General features: G+C 41.3%; 1 protein-coding gene across 7 annotated transcripts in view; it reads right to left on the bottom strand.

The window, feature by feature from the left end:
* Positions 1-17,185, bottom strand: part of LOC132210823 (probable 2-ketogluconate reductase) — a 78,077-nt gene that overhangs the window by 23,672 nt on the left and 37,220 nt on the right. For all 7 annotated transcript variants that reach the window (XM_059653275.1, XM_059653294.1, XM_059653269.1 and 4 more), the window contains one exon: positions 569-947. In XM_059653275.1, coding sequence (XP_059509258.1) covers positions 569-944 — 376 coding nt within the window. In that variant the 5' untranslated portion in view covers positions 945-947. The remainder of the gene's footprint in view (positions 1-568; positions 948-17,185) is intronic.

The raw sequence follows: 17,185 nt of genomic DNA, 5'->3' as shown, positions 1-17,185 counted from the left end.
TGCAAAAGCCAAAGGTGCACCTCCTTCCACTAACTCCATCAATTCACCAAACTCCCAGGATTCATTTCAAGTTGCACTAAGATGCAGTGCGTAATAGTTCCGAAACTGAACAGATAGCTGAGCCCCAGTTACCAAAAAAGATTCAAGCCAGCTTCCTTAATTTACTATCCTAGCTGTCCTGCAGTGGATAATTTGCATACCTCTGCCTAACTCCGGTTCCTGAAATTTATACAGTTAAATGTTAGATTTCAGCAAGTTTATATTTCCGGAAAGAGATTAAAAAATTTCCTGAACTCACCAAATCTAGCACTGACCAGTCATGCTCGAAAACAGATGAGAAAAACTGTTGAACAGCCAGTAAGTGCAATTAGTCTACATGATAGCATGTTTCTGTGGTGCACAATTTAATAATTTCAACCTGTATTTTCTCCGATTAATGCATGTTAATTTGAATGTTTATTAAATTATGCTCTGCTTCTTCCTTGGTTTTAAAACTCAAAATTATAGATTCCATATCATCTGATGTCTTTTTTGCCAAAATAGTTGACATTTTCAACCCCTATCTTACCTTCTAATATATTCCTGGCAGATGCCAACATTAGGGCCATGCCCATTTCAGCAGTAGCACTGTCCACCACATGAGGAGTGTTGGCTACCTTCACACCGAAGCTGTGGATCAGAGATAAATCAAGATGGTCCACACCAACTCCATGATTTACAATGGCCTTCAAACATGGTAGAGATTTCAGAAGCTTTTCATTTATTCTGGGAGAATGATACCACGTAAAAATGACCTGGATTTTATCAGCAAGCTGTTTTGCATTTTTCAGGAATTCTTCATAGCAGATGATTTTGAAATGTTTCTTGATGAGTTCTGCAAACCTTGCTGGGATACCATTTGTTTCACTTATTGTAGAAACTAAAGCATGAGCCTGAACATTCATTGTCTGTGGGGGAGCAGAAATAAAAGATGTTATTCTGTAAATTAGTTGGATGTTATATTGCTAGAATTTCTTCTCACAATTCTTCACTTCTGTTGCATCATGCAGGCAGAGCACTAAAATGGATTGACCCACCAACTATGTTGAAACCTCCAGGACACACAGAAACAGGATTAGAGTCAAGTCAAGGGCAAAATTGGAAATCTGCATTTCTGGTTCGAACAGTCCCACACTCAAGCTATCTTGCAAGAGGTGGGATCATTGTCACAGAGGTCATACTCTTGGTAGGTCAATGTAAGGACCAATTGCAGTTATGTTCTTGAAAACTCTGGGATCTAACCACTGTTGGGGCAAGCACCCCTGCACCTCACGCGGTTGTGTAGGGAGGCCAAATGCAGCTTAAAGGCAGCCTTCTGGCAACCCGCTGGCTCACTGTAAAGAATTCCAGTCAATTACTCTGAGGAGATGCCACCAAACTTCAAAAGACAGAGCCACATTGGCCTCCTGAGCTGCAGGACTTCCATTCTTAAAGATATTAGGTTCTCAGAGCGCCTCCATCTTGAGACAACCTTACACTCCCCTACCTACCTCAACATCTCCACCTCTAACAGTGTAACATCCATTTCCCAGTGCTGCAAGTCTTCCTAAAGGGTGTCCTGCCTTGGTGGTCCATCCATCTTCTTTCACTGAATAGTGAATTTGAAGGCAGCCTATTTATTTTCTGCCCTCTAGAAGATTCCAACTGTCAGATATCCCTGACCTGGACGGGGTTGGGGCCCAGAAATGGATTTGATTTATGAAAATTTACAATAGGCAGGAGATTCTGCCCAACCTGTGTCATTTGGTGACCAATTTGCTGTGTTCATAACATATGGAATGAGTTAGCTAAGTCAGCATCTTTATGATGAAAAAAATGTCCCATGAAATACTGCTCAGCAGGCATCTGGTTTAGCTCACTCATCCTGCAAAGTAAAATTACTTTTACTGTCATTTTTATTTCACCAGTAAGTTAGCTCAGTTTCTTTCTACTTCTGTCTGGGGTACTTTCATTTTATGTTTGTTAACTCGATGCAGAATAAGCGGTTGAAAGAAGAACAATTTACACAAAAGCACAAGGTGTAGCTTCAAAGAAAAATGAAAACAATGTTTTTACAAAAAAACTCAATGAGTTTACTCCAGGGTTATTTGCAAACATGTGTAGATGCTACATTTTTAATTCCAGGAACAGTGCTGGAGGAATGATGTCCTGCATAAATTTGGATTTTCAGAATGAAGATCTGTAAAACTGAAAGGAAATGGCACACCTGTTCCACATTGCAAGTCACTTCCTACCACAGCAACAGTTTTGTTTCTGTTCTTTAGCTTGGCTGGCTGTTCTCTGCTGTTAATTGATTTACAATCTATCTGGAAATAGCAATAATGATGGAACCATCAAATCTCAGGGACGATGAAAGTAAAACAGGTAAAGTCAATAACGTATGAAATTAACAAGCCACATTGTGAGCTGATGGTGATCTAGATTTTAATTGCATCTCAATCATATCAGCCAGGGGAGAGAACATGCTGTGGACTGAAAGACAGTGTGCCAAATTGTTGCCACTAATTTCTGCTTTGCTACAATCAGCTGCCAAGTTTATGGCTTTTGAAAAGGGAGATAAATTGAGGAAAATCAAAGCATTTATTTTGTTTCCTTGGTTTCTGTCAGGATTTTCTATTTAAGTGCTCCTCAGACGGATGTGATATGTCAGTTTGGGAAGCATGAAACAAGGGTTGTGCTTAAACTTGTGGCAAGGGGCCTCAGTTGTTAGCACTGCTGCCTCACAGCGCCAGGGACCCGGGTTCAACTCCAGCCTCAGGGACTGTCTGTGGAGTTTGCACATTCTCCCCCTGTCTGTGTGGGTTTCCACCAAGTGCTCCTGCTTCCTCCCACAGTTCAAAGATGTGCAGATTAGGTGGATTGGCCATGCTAAATTATCCGTAGTGTTCAGGGAGGTAGAGGGCATATATTAAGTGGGTCATAGGGGGTTGGGTCTGGGTGGGATGCTGTGAAGTTTGGTGTGGACTTGTTGGGCCAAAGGGCACAGTAGGCATTTTATGATTCTATGAGGATCTCTATGAATGGTTCATCTCTGTGGTACACTATTCATCCTTAAATGGGACTGTTTGTTTCTTAAATTGAGTCTGTTCTCATTGGAGAGAAGAAGGATGAAAGGAGATTTGATAGCTGTTTTAAACGTAATGTGTACATTGGGCAAAGTATATAGCGAGAAAGTTGCACTTCTAATCATAGAGTTGTGTAACACTGAAACAGACCCTTTGGTCCAACTTATCCATGCTGACCAGCTAACCTATAATCCAGTCCTTTTTTCCAGCATTTGGCCCATATCCCTCTGAATCCTTCCTATTCATGAACCTATCCAGATGCCTTTTAAGTGAGGTAATTTTACCAGCCTTCACCACTCATTCCATATACAGACCCACTCTCTGTGTGAAAAAATTGCCCCTTTTAAATCTTTCCCCTCTCACCTTAAACCCATGCCCACTAGTTTTGGAGTCACGTACCCTGGGAAAAAGACCTGGGCTATTTACCCTAACCATGCCCCTCATGATTTTAATAACCTCTATAATGTCACTCCTCAACCTTCGATGCTCTCGGCATAATAGCCTCAACTTATTCAGCCTCTCCCTATAGATCAAACCCTCTAACCCTGGCTTTGTCCTTGTAAATCTTTCTGCACCTTTTCAAATTTAATAGTATCCTTCCTATGCCAGGGAGACCAGAACTAAACATAGTATTCCAAACATGGCCTAACTAACATCCTGTACAGCTGCACGTGATGTGCCAATTCCTATATTCAATGCATTGACCACTAAAGGTAAGTGTACCAAATGCCTTCTTCACTACCCAGTCTAGCTGTACCTCCAGTTTCAAGGAAAAATTAACCTGCACCCCAAGGTCTCTTTGTTCAGCAACGCTCCCCAGTTCTTGCCATCAAGTGTGTAAGTCCTGTCCTGATTTACCTTACCAAAATGCAGCACCTCACATTTATCTAAATTAAACTCCATCTGCCATTCCTCAGCCCATTGGCCCAGCTGATCAAGATCCCTTTGTACGCTGAGATGACCTTCTTCACTGTCCACTACAGCTCCACTTTTACTGTCACTTGCAAACTTATGAGCCATTCCTCCTATAATCAAATCAAAATAATTCATATAAATGACAAAAAACAGTGGTCCCAGGCCCAAACCTTGCTGCACACTGCTGGTCACAGGCCTTCAGTCCAAACAACAACCCTCCACCAGCACACTTTGTCTTCTACTATCAAGCCAATTTTTGTATCCAAATGGCTAGCTCTGTCTGGATACCATGTGAACTAACCTTGCTGACCAGTCTACCATGTGGAACCTTGTTCAGCACCTTGCTGACGTCCATATTGACAATGTCCACTGCTCTGCCATCATTAGCCTTCTTTGTCACTTCTTCAAAAAACTTGATCTACTTAGTGAGACATGATTTCCCACGCACAAAGCCATGTTGACTATCCCTAATTAGTCCTTGCCTTTTTAAATACATGTAAATCCTGTCCTCAGAATCTCCTCCAAAGACTTACCCACCACTGATATCAGGTTCACAAGTTTAATAGTTCTGTGGCTTTTCCTTACTATGTTTCTTAAATAGTGGAACCACATTAGCCACCATTCAGTCTTTAGACACCTCACATGTGGCTATCAATGATACAAATATCCCAGCATGGAGCCCAGCAATCACTTCCCTAGCTTCCCACAAAGTTCTTCGATAAACCTAACCAGGTCCTGGGGATTTATCCACCTTCATGCGTTTTAAGATGTCCAGCACCACCTTCTCTGTGGTGTAGGCATTTTTCAAGCTATCACTATTTGTGTCTCCAAATTCTCTAGTTTCCACATCCTTGAGGTTGTTGAGGTTGATTGGCTCGCTGAGCTGGTTTCTTGCTTTGCAGACATTTCATTACCATGCTTGATAACATCCTCAGTGCAGCCTCTGATGAAGCGTCGGTGTGTTTTCCTGCCTGGTTTTTAAACTTTGCGTCCGTTGAGATGGATTGCCTCACTTCCAGTAGTGGAATGTATCTGGGGTCGAGTTCAATGTGCTTATTAATAGAATGCTTTGTGGAGTGCCATGCTTCCAGGAATTCTCGTGCTTGTCTCTGCCTAGCCTGTCCCGGGATCTTGGTGTTGTCCCAACCGAAGTGATGGTTCTCCTTGTCCATGTAGATTGAGATGAGTGAGTATTGGTCGGTCATGTCCTTTTGTAGCCAGTTGGTGTTCATGTGCTCTTGTTGTTAGTTTTCTTTCCGTTTGTCAGATGTAGTGTTTCCCGCAGTCTCTGTAGGGGATCTTGTAGATGACATTGGTCCTGTCCACGGTGGGTAGTAGGTCCTTGGTTTGGGTGAGCAGTTGTCATCGGGTTGACATGAGTTTGTGTGCCAATCTGATGCCCAACAATCATAGGAGTCTTGTGGTGAGTTCCGATGTGTTTTTGATATAGGGTAGTGAGATGAGGGTGTTGGGGCGTGTAGCCTCTTTCTGATGCTGTTCCTGTAGGCATCTTCTGACTTAATTCTTTGGATATCCATTATCCTTGAAAACCTGAAGGAGGTATTCTTCTTCTTCTTGGCGTAGTTCCATGTTGCTGCAGTGTGTTGTTGCCCTTTTAATTAGTGTTCAAATGCAGCTTCGTTTGTGTGTGCTGGGATGGTTACTATTGAAGTTCAGTACCTGGTCTGTGTGTGTGGCTTTTCAGTGTACTTTTGTTTGCAGTTCCCCACTTGTCTTGCACTCTACCATGATGTCCAGGAATGGGAGTTGTTTGCTCTTTTCCTCCCCTATGGTGAATTTTATTCCGGTGAGGGTGTTGTTTATGTATTTGTGTGTCTCTTCTAATTTGATCTGTATAATGATGACAAAGGTGTCGTCTACATAACGTATCCACAGCTTTGGTTGGATTTGCGGAAGGGCAGTCCTTTCTAGTCTGCCTCACTGCTTCTGCTTTGAGTCCGGAGATAGGTGATCCCATGGGTGTCCCATTGATTTGCTCGTATGTTTGGCCGTTGAAAGTGAAGTCGGTGGTCAGGCATTGGTCCAATAGTTTGAGCATGTTGTCTTTGGAGATGGTTTCACTAGGGTTGTGTTCTTGTTCAAGTAGTGTTGTCATTGTTTCCCTTGCTAGTGGTATGTCTATTGATGTGAATAGGGCAGTGACATCAAACAATACCATGGTCTCTTCGTCCTCTATCTTTATGTCTTTGATGGAATTGAGGAATTCTTGGGCTGAGTGGATAGAGTGGCGTGACTTGTTGACTAGGTGCCTGAGTCTTCTTTGTAGTTCTTTGGGTAATCTGTGCGATGGAGTGCCAGGTAGGGAGACTACGGGTCTGAGGGGGACTTCCGACTTGTGCACTTTAGGGAGGCCGTAGAATCTGGGTATGTTCGATCCTTCGGGTTTCATTTTTAAGAAGTCTGTTTTGTTGATCTGTCCTGTTTACGTCTCTGCAGTGAGCAGAGGATTTTGTTGCCTAGTTACAGTGTCGGGTCAATCTGCACTGGTCGTATGTGTTCTTGTCGGCGAGCAGTGCTTGCGCTTTGGAGATGTAGTCCCTTTTATTCATTATCACTGTCATGCGCCCTTTGCCTGCAGGTAGTATAGTGATGTTCTTGACCTTCTTTAATCCGTCCAGTGCTTGTCTTTCCCGTGTGTTGAGTTGGGTCTTTCTGGTTAGTGTCGGGACTACTTATAGTTGTTGTGTTTATTTGTTGATATTGTTGGTCTTGAGTGTGGCTTCCAGTGTAGCTAAGAATTCCAATTTGTTGGCATTCCTGTAGTGGGAGTTCAGTCCTTAGGTGAGAACGGCTTTTTCCGTGTCTGTCAGTTTCCTGTCAGAGAGGTTTCTTATCCATGTGTCTTTTCTGTGGTTGCCGTTTTTGTGGGTAAGCGTCGCTAGCTTGTCTTGCAGGGTCTGTCTTTTCTTGGTCCTTGAGGTCTTTTGGCTGATGTTAATGGCTCATTCCATGTCAGTTGTCCAGTCTTGATTGGCAGCTTCCTGGAATAATGTTTTTTGGTGCGTAATTTCTCTGGTGTATTTGTGGAGCTGCTGGGTGTGCGTCATTTATCATTACCCTTACCATCTTGCGGCCACAGCTACATAATGAATAAGAAAATTTTCTTGCACACACTTAACAAGTTCCTTGCCATCCAAGCCCTGAACACTATGGCTGTCCCAGTCTGTGTTTGGTAAGTAAAAATTCCTATTCTTAAAAATAGTTGAGATCTCCTTACAAATTTGCTTCTCAATTTCCTGCTGACTCTTGAGGGGCCTACAGTACACCTCAAGAAGTGATTATCTGTTTCTTATTTCTCAGTTCTACCCAAATAATTTCACTGGACATGCTTCCAGGAATATGATCCCTATGTCCAGCCGAAATGCTATCCCTAACTAAAAAACACCACTCCCCTTTCTCTTCCTATCCTTCCTGGAACATTAAGCTGCTAGCCCTGAGCCCATTTCTATAATAACCGTGATATCCCAGTCCTACATTCCCAACCTTGCCCTAAGTTAATCTGCCTTACCTGTCAGGCCTCTTGCATTGAAATAAATGCAGTTTAGTTTCTAAGTCTTACCTCATTCTCTGCCTTGCTCTGCCTACCTTGACTATTTGACTTGCTCCTCTTCTTAACTGAAACAGCCCCAGGCTTACATTTTTTCTGACTATCTCTTTAAGTCCCAACCCCTTACTAGTTCAAAGCCTCCTGAGTAGCACGAGTAAATCTCCTCACTAGGATACTGGTCCTTTACCACTTCATGTACAAACCATCCTTCTTGTACAGGCCACTTTTATCCCAGAAGAGATTTCAATGATTTAAAAATATGAAGCCCTACCCTCTGCTCCAACTCCTCAGTTACGCATTCATCGGCTTTGGCCTCCTATTCCTACTTTCACTAGCACAGGGCACCAGGAGTAATCCAGATATTACAACCCTCAAGGACTTTTTTAAGCTCCTGCATAGATTCATATATTTTGCCTTCAGACCTCATCCCTTTCACTTCCTATGTTGTTGGCACCAATGTGTACGATGACCTCCGGCTGGTCACGCTTGCTTTTGAGAATATTCTGCACCTTCTCCGAGACATCCTTGATCCTGGCACCGGAGAGGCAACACACCATTCTGATGTCACGCTGTTGGCTGCAGAAACATCTGAAACATCTATCTGTGCCCCTGACTAGACAGGGCACTCTAGTCTCGCAAAATAAGAAAGAATGAGGACATATATTTAAAATGAAGTGTAAATTAAACAAGTGTGGTGAGAAGCTACCAAAGGTTAAGCCTCTGACTAACTGTGAGCTGTGCCATGGAGAATGCACCACTGTATTTGTAAAATTTCAGACATATTTACAAGAAACTGCAAGTTCACCAGTTGTGAAGCCACTTTTACCAGAGATCAGATTGCAAAATGTAAAGCACCAAGTGTTTGATAGTCCTTCATTAGGAATCAAACTTGGAATAGAAGCTCGTGGTATTCATTCTGAGGAAGGGTCACCGGACTCAAAACGTTAACTCTGTTTTCTCCTCCACACAGATGCTGTTAGATCTGCTGAGCTTTTCCAGCAACTTTGTTTTGGTTGCTGATTTACAGCATCCGTAGTTATTTTGGTTCTTGTGGTATTCATGTATACTTCCTTCTCTGTTCCAACCAACATTAAAGGATCATTCTGTATATCTCAGCTAATTTCCAGTTGCTTCATCATTCACTTGGAAATAGATAGGCTAGGCCAGTGATATCAGTAGGTTTTTCACTTTCTGTTAACCATAAATCAAGGTCAAGCAATTAGACCAATGCCTAAAAAAGATAGGAAGTCAGGAAAGTGATTGTTTAATATCTTAATTTGCGCTCACCCGGAGTCTTAAATTTGCCTTTGGGCCTCATTTTAACTAAACCAAGTAACTATGTGGCTGTCAGTTGAGTGTCCCAATACACCTTGGCAATGCAGCCTGACATCAATCGGTATTTTCTAAAAAAGCAGGTGAAGGTAAAGTGACAGAGGACAAGACTGAACTGACAGCAGTCAAAGTATTTTTATAGCAGCAGAAAAGCACTCTGTTTCTTGGAGAGTTATTGATCAATGTAATTCTCTCCTCCAGAGAGCAGTGAAAGCTGGGGCTTTGAATACACTTAAGGCTGAAATTGACACCTTTTTGACCTTTCAGAGGTTAATGTAACCTCTCCACGAGCTTTATAGCCTACCTTACAAAATCAAAGTTCATCTTGCAATTTCAGGAAAAAAAGAACCAATTCTAAAATATCCAAACACCCATTCAGTTTTCATTCCTGCAGTGGTCATGGAAGCTAGCACTATGTTCTGTGCAGGAACCTTCAATTCAAGCTGTCTTCAAAGCCACCACTGAGGTTAATCAGTTTATCGTGAATCAACAATAACACTACCTGCTGTATGAATTCGTCAGTCAGTGGCACCTGCACAATCAGACTTTACTATCTCCTGCAGCACAGACCCACAAGTAAAAACACACTACTGACTGAACTCCAATCCTCACGTTCAAGAATATGGAACAACCTCAGCATTGGAGCTTCACCACTCAATGATTCCTTACATTCACACCGATTCATTGGTCATTAATAATTCACCTATTTCCCCCTACCTACAACAAAATCAAAACAGTTGTTTGGTGACCCAAAATACAAAACAGTATTATACCCATGGTCACTATGCTTCAGACTCACCCTGCCCTATTAGCCAATCAATTCCTGTCTCCAATCTATTTCCCATCATTTTGACCCTGCACACATATTTTGAACATTTTTGTTGGTCTGCTGCTAAATGTTGTTATTGTATAACAAACCTGTTCAGAGCAATTAGGACTTGAACCTGGTCTCCTAGCTCAGAAGTAGGGACACTTGAGCCCTCAGGCAAATGTTAATGTAGCAAGTGGTTAAGCAGGTGCTAGAAGGTTAATTCACCAGCTAAATATTATAGGGTAACAGGTGGAACAGTTTCTTGGTTTTTGGTTCATCAGTGGATTGGATTAATACTGCTATTGGTAGTGGAGAATGGCTGTCTAAATGTGAGGTTTGGAAACTAAAAGTTTTCTTTCATATAAAAACTTGTTTTTGCAGTTGCTTTGGAATCAAATGAGTGAAACTAAGTGCAAAGAATTAATAAGTGAATTCCCATTGAAGTTGAATCTTATCAGTAGAAAACTTACATGTACATATGGAAGAGGTTGTTTCTTTACTGAGAAGACAACAAAGTATGGTCTTCGTATTGTTGTTTACAGCTACAAGCAAGATCAGGTGAAATGTATTTTCAATCATATATGGTTGAAAGCTTGGAAATTCTATTAATTTATAAGAAAAATGACACTAAAGCATGTGAAGCTTGGTCGGACTCTGAATTTAGGCAAGCAGGATATTCTAAAGAAGAATGTATAATGGAATTTAACAAAATATATGTAAGATTGCAAAAAAGCTACTTATTAGTAATTCAGGATTTGTCTTTAAACTGGACTGTGCTGAATTTGTATAGACTTATAGAATTGACTAGAATTAAATTTCCAGTAAGAAACATGTTTTCTGAACAGATGTCAGAAGTGTGTCTATGCATGTCCTATGAACAAGTCGAAGAAAACAGCCTACACACTTCAACACAAATTTGCTGGCACAATGAGAATAAAATTGTGCTTACACAGATTGAGGACATAATGCATACAACTCCGTGGTAGCTACCACTGAATGAGACAGACAAGGTCTTAATAGTTCAGGGTAGCTTTTCAAGAAGAAACTTCCTAACTCAGAGATCCAGGATACTATGAAGAACAAAAAAAAACAAATGCCTGTTCTGAAGAACTAAGATACTTTTTTTTTGAAAAAGTTAGTACCACCTTCAACAGGATATCTGACCTCTGAAGGAAATTCACATGATTAATGATCTCCAGTAAAGCAATGCCTGTTTTCAGCAGGAACAGAGAGGAAAGGCATTCAATTTTAAAGGGTTTGGACCTTGCTCTGTCATAGACAGAATCAAAGACAACAATCTTCAATAGTGAGACCTACCAATCTTCCAGATTGGAACAGAACATGTTCTGGGACACAACAATACTTCCATACTGTCTTCAAAAATTAGGTGGGGGGAGGTGGGGGACATGTGATTATACATTTTGTGTGTGTAACATTTTAATGCTATTGGGTGGGGGGAAGCTTGGAGGGGGATGTTGTAAAGAGTCTAAAAGGGTTAATTTTGAGTTCACTCAACAGGACTTAAAGTACAGCATGGAAACAGACCCTTCAGTCCAACTTGACCAGATCTCCTAAATTAATCTAGTCCCGTTTGGCCCATATCCCTCTAAACCCTTCCTATTCATATACTCATCCAGGTGCATTATACATGTTGTAATTGTACCAACCTCCACAACTTCCTCTGGCAGCTCATTCCAGATATGCAGCACCCTCTGCATGGAAAAGTTGCCCCTGAGGTCCCATTCAATTCTTTCCCCCTTACCTTAAATCTATCCCCTCTAGTTTTGAAGACTGCTACCCTGGAGAAAAGAACTTGTCTATTCACCCTATCCACGCCCCTCATGATTTTATAAACTTCTATAACATCATCCCTCAGCCTCCAATGCTTCAGGGAAAGTAGCCTTAGCTTATTCAGCCTCTCCCTATAGCTCAAACCTTCCAATCCAGGCAACAACCTTGTAAATCTTTTCTGAACCATCAAGAGAAAACTGTAGGTGTGTGAGAGGGAGGGAGAGAATAGCCAGGAGAGATGCACTGCAGGTTCCAAATCCAGCTTCAAGACCCCAGCAACCGATATTACTAAAAAGCTAAACGTAAAAGTCCTGGTTCTGGGGAGCTTGACTCCACCTAATAAGGCTGTTTCTATTGTTCCAACCTTAGGAAAACAAAACCTAAGGTCTCACAAACTGTTTATTGGTTTTGAAGCATACTGATTGGCACCTCTGTCTCAACCTTTCTTCATTAAAAATAAAGAAGAAAATAGACTTCTTAAAGCCATTCTATTGCCTCTTCTACCCTCTTAAAAATGAACCATCAATTTCCAAAGATAGTAAGAACTGCAGATGCTGGAGAATCCGAGCTAACAAGGTGTAGAGCTGGATGAACACAGCAGGCCAAGCAGCATCAGAGGAGCAGGAAGGCTGACGTTTCAGGCCTAGACCCTTCTTCAGAAAATCATTTTTACACAAGGCATACCTTGTTTAATCCAACCAAATGCAATGCCTAAAGTAAAAAAAAACACCAATACTCACTCACCACTTTGAGTTGAACAATCCTAAACACAGCCTAGAATAAGAGATTTCGATCCCAATGGGAACTTCCAATTTATTATGGACCCCCCCCAAAGTATATTAAGAATGTAGTTTAGGCCTGAACTTTTTCTTGTTTTATAAGCAAGTCCTGTTTCCTACAAGTCATTTATATAAATGACAAAAAGCAATGAACCCAGCACCGATCCTTGCAGCACACTGCTGGTCACGGGCCTCCAGTGCAAAGAAAAGCCTTCCACCATCAAGCACAGTCTCCTAGCATCAAGTTAATTTTGCATCCAAATGGCTATCCCTCTCTGGATTCCATGAGATCTAATGTTGCAAACCAGTCCACCATGCAGAACATTGTTGAATACCTTCCTGAAGTCCATGTAGAAAATGTCGTCCAAGCTGCCTTCATCAATCTTCTTTGTCACTTCTTCAAAACATTCAATCAACTTAGTGAGACACTACTTCCCACGCACAAAGTTATGTTGACTATCCGTAATCAGTCCTTGCCTTTCCAAATACATGTAAATCTTGTCCCTCAGAATCCTCTCCAAAAGCTTACCCATCACTGACATCAGGCACATTGTTCCCTGATTTTTCCTTACCACCTTTCTTGAATAATAGCATCACAATACCACTCTCCAGTCTTCTGGCACCTCACCTGTGGCTATCGATGATACAAATATCTCACCAAAGGGCCCAACAATCGCTTCCCTAGTTTTCCACAAAATTCTGGGATGTACCTGATCAGATCCTAGGGACTTACCCATCTTTATGTGTTGTAAGACATCCAGCACTTACTTCTTCTGTAATATGGGCACTTTTCAAGATATCGCTATTTATTTCTCCAAGTTCTCTAGCTGCCATATCCTTCTCCACAGTGAATACTGACACGACATACATGTTTAGTATTTCAGCCATTTCCTGTGGTTCCACACGTAGACAGCCTCATTGATCTTTAAGGGGCCCTATATTCTCTTTAATTACTGTTTTGCCCTTACTGTATTTATAGAATCTCTTTGGATTCTTCTTAGCCCTATTTGGCAAATCTGTCTCATGTCCCCTTTCTGCCCTCTTCATTTCCCTATTGACTAAACTCCTGCCTCCCTTCCACTCCCCCCACTCCAAGGGATTCATTTGATCCCAGCTGTCTATACCTGATATATGCCTCGTCTTTTTTGACCAGTGCCTCAATTTATCGGGTCATACAGCACGGAAATAGATCCTTTGGTCCAACAAATCCATGCAAAACATAATCCTAAACTAAGCTAGTCCCACCTGCCTGTTCCTGGCCCATATCACTCCAAACATTTCCTATTCATGTACTTATCTAAGTGTCTTTCAAATGTTGTAACTATGCCCATATTCGCCACTTCCTCAGGAAGTTGATTCCACGTGTGAACCACCCTCTCATTTAGAAGCTCAGCCATATCCTCCACCATCCTTTTAGTACTTAATTGGTGAAAAATTCTTTTGAATAAGTTTTTTTTCTATCTGCAAGTTTCTAAAAGGGATCTTGAGTTTCTTCTAATGGCACCAGTACATCCATTCTCATGCACTGTTTGTCCTGTGTGTTTCTTTTTTCAATTCCGAAATTATTTTTATTCAGGTTTGTTTTCTACTGAATAATGTCTATAACACTTCTCACACTCTAACTCATTGATTCACACACTTTGGAAACAGACCTTTTGGTTCAGCATCCTTTTGAACAGGTATTTCCTGTCCCAGATGACATTCCAATTATCCAAAAACCTGAATCCCTTAATAATGCACCATCACTTCAGCCATTGATATATATCCTTTATCCTTTTATTCCTACCACTGCATACAATAATTTCCGGCATCTCAATCTCCCCTTTAACAATATGGTGCTTAACCTTAGAACCAGGAAGGCAACATACCATCCTAAATTTATGCTCACTGCCACAGAATCTCCAGTCTGTGCCCCTGGCAGGAGAGTTCTCCATAACAATTATTCTTTTAAAGTTTTTTCAAACTCAGCCTAATATAAAAATTATTCCTGGTATCCAATAACCAACCACCTTCTATTATTTTCCTCAGAGAGACTATCCCTTTCAAAAGTACCCAAAACTGAATATCTATTTGAAGGAGGAATAGCCACTGAAAACCTTTGAACTAACTTCTTACCTTTCCTGACAGCCACCCTTCTATTTGACTGATGTAATCATGTAAATCACTGTTCTAAAACTACTAGCCATCTCACTCTGTGCCTCTTGTATGCCCTCAATAACATTAAGCCAAAAAAAGAGCAACTCCACTTACACCTGTATACATAAATTAACTTTACTTTCTATAGTTGATGAAAGGTAAAAATGCAAAAAAATTTTCTTAAACACTCAAACATATAAATCATGAATAAAATCAGCCACGTAACTGATTAACTTAACTGATACGACTCATCTTCAATAATTTCTCTGATTTAAAAGAAACTTCTCTAGAGCCGACCATGTGTAGGATTCACCAAAAGGAAAACACAACTCTGTTAAAAAAAACTCTTGCAAAGTTAAAAAAACTCCTAAAACATGTATATTCTTTTTTAAACTTCTAAATTTAAAATAAAACTTCAACCATTCACTGTTGACTCCTGAAAGACTTTTTTTAAAAAAATAGTCTGTTTGAAGAAAAACACGATTGATTTTGTTTGTTTTTGTGTTTTTTTAATGTTAAAGAAACAAAATGAATAAAAATCCTTTAATGGTGAAATATAATAACTGTCTTTCTCTAGTCATCCAGCATTCCCTACACCTACTGGCCTTGCCTTCACACTAACAGGAACATACAATTGACCATGTGGCACTCAACGTGCTCCTTCATCCTTCAGACCATTTCTCAAGAAGGGTCCTGACCCGAAACATCAGCTTTTCTGCTCCCTGGCTGGCCTGCTGTGTTCCTCCAGCTTCACACTGTGTTATTCCCCATCATCCTGTTGCTTGCTTTTCTGCTTTGAACATCTCAGTTCTACCCATATCATTTCAAATCCTCAGTTGTTACTTTTGGATCTACGATTGTTTCCTCAGTGAAATGTATTCACTTTTCCATCCAGTTTTTTTGATTGTTGGTGTTTAGGGGATGTGTACGCATGACTGAAGGAAAACTAATCCCTCATTTTCTTGGAGAGGGTGGCAGAGAGCTGTTGGTTCTATCTGGTGTTGGTGCACCCAGTGTGGCATGTTTTCACAACAAAGGACATGTTGCTTGACACTTCTCATCAGGACACATGCAAGAATGGCAAATTTCACAACAACACAACAATTTTTACTCCAGGAGAAAAGGTTGCTGATAGGTAGTAATTATTTCTCATTGGCCTGGTTGTTGCCATGAGGAAGGTCCCATGCTCTGTATGAAATTGCCGAAGAGTGTGAGGCTTAAAGACAATCCAGACTCTCCCTCCAGGCGGAGAGAGTCAAAACTTGAGGCTGTTTTCATTAGAGAGAAGAAGGTTGAGAGGTGACTTAATTGAAACATATAAAATAATCAGAGGGTTAGATAGAGTGGATAGGGAGAGCCTTTTTCCTAGGATGGTGACGGCGAGCACAAGGGGGCATAGCTTTAAATTGAGCGGTGAAAGATATAGGACAGATGTCAGAGGTAGTTTCTTTACTCAGAGAGTAGGAAGGGAATGGAACGCTTTGCCTGCAATGGTAGTAGATTCGCCAACTTTAGGTACATTGAAGTTGTCATTGGATAAGCATATGGACGTACGTGGAATAGTGTAGGTTAGATGGGCTTGAGATCGGTATGACAGGTCGGCACAACATCGAAGGCCGAAGGGCCTGTACTGTGCTGTAATGTTCTATGTTCTATGTTCTATACTACCTCTGGACTGTCATTATCTCATTTTGAAGGCCTCCCATTTTCCAACGATTCCTTTACCTTTGAATAGCCTCACCCAATAAACTTTTGAAAGTTCTTGCCTAATACTGTCAAATTAGCCTTACTCCAACTTAGAACTTTAACTTTTAAGTTCAGCTATTTAATTACTAAACAGCAGCTGTTCCAATATAGTAAAATTCTATAAGCACACCCTTGGTAAAGCCAAATTTCGTAAAATAGATGGTCTCATAGGCAAATCTCCAGTTTAGGAGGAAAAAAAATCAAGAGAAAATTCTGTGTGTGTGTTTGAGAGAGAGAGAGAGAGAGAGAGGAGTAGCAGGGACAGATGTACTGCAGCTTCCAAACCCAGTTTCATGACCCCAGCAACTGAAACAAAAATTAAAATTCCTGGCTCTGGGGGAGCTTGACCCCATCCATTCAGGCTGCTGCTTTTGTTCAAACCTTAGAAAAAAAATCCCCAAGGCTTCCCAAGCGGTTTATGGGCTTTGAAACAGACTGATTGACACCTCTGTCTTTCAAAAAAATGCAGGACAAAATACACCTCTTAAAGCCATAGGATCTTCATACCAGGGGTGGCATGGTGGCTCAGTGGATAGCATTGCTGCTTCACAGTGCCAGGGACCCAGGACTGTTTCCAGCCTTGGGCGACTGGCTGTGTGGAGTTTGCACATTCTCCCCGTGTCTGTGGGTTTTCTCCGGGTGCTCCGTTTCCTCCCACAGTCCAAAGATGTGCAGGTTAGGTGGATTAGCCATGTTAACTTGCTCCAGAGTGTCCACGGACATGTGGGTTAGCCGTGGGAAATGGACGGTTACAGGATTGGGTAGAGGGCTGGATTTGGATGGGATGCTCTATGGTGATTGGGTATGGACTCGATGGGCTGAATGGTTTGCTTCCACACTGTGGGGATTTTAAAGGAAAAGAAAGAGGCCAAGTAGTCCCTGTTCACCAACACGATAAAGGTGATATCAAATCTACTAGATCACATGAGCTGTGCTAAGGATTTATCTTTCAACACTCTCTAGACAAACATTTTCACCCTATTAACTCGCTTCACATTCACTC

Source organism: Stegostoma tigrinum, chromosome 2 (genome assembly GCF_030684315.1).
Source record: "Stegostoma tigrinum isolate sSteTig4 chromosome 2, sSteTig4.hap1, whole genome shotgun sequence".
Lineage (NCBI taxonomy): Eukaryota > Metazoa > Chordata > Chondrichthyes > Orectolobiformes > Stegostomatidae > Stegostoma > Stegostoma tigrinum.
The sequence above is the reverse complement of the archived record's forward strand: the minus strand, read 5'-3'. Positions and strand labels throughout refer to the sequence as shown.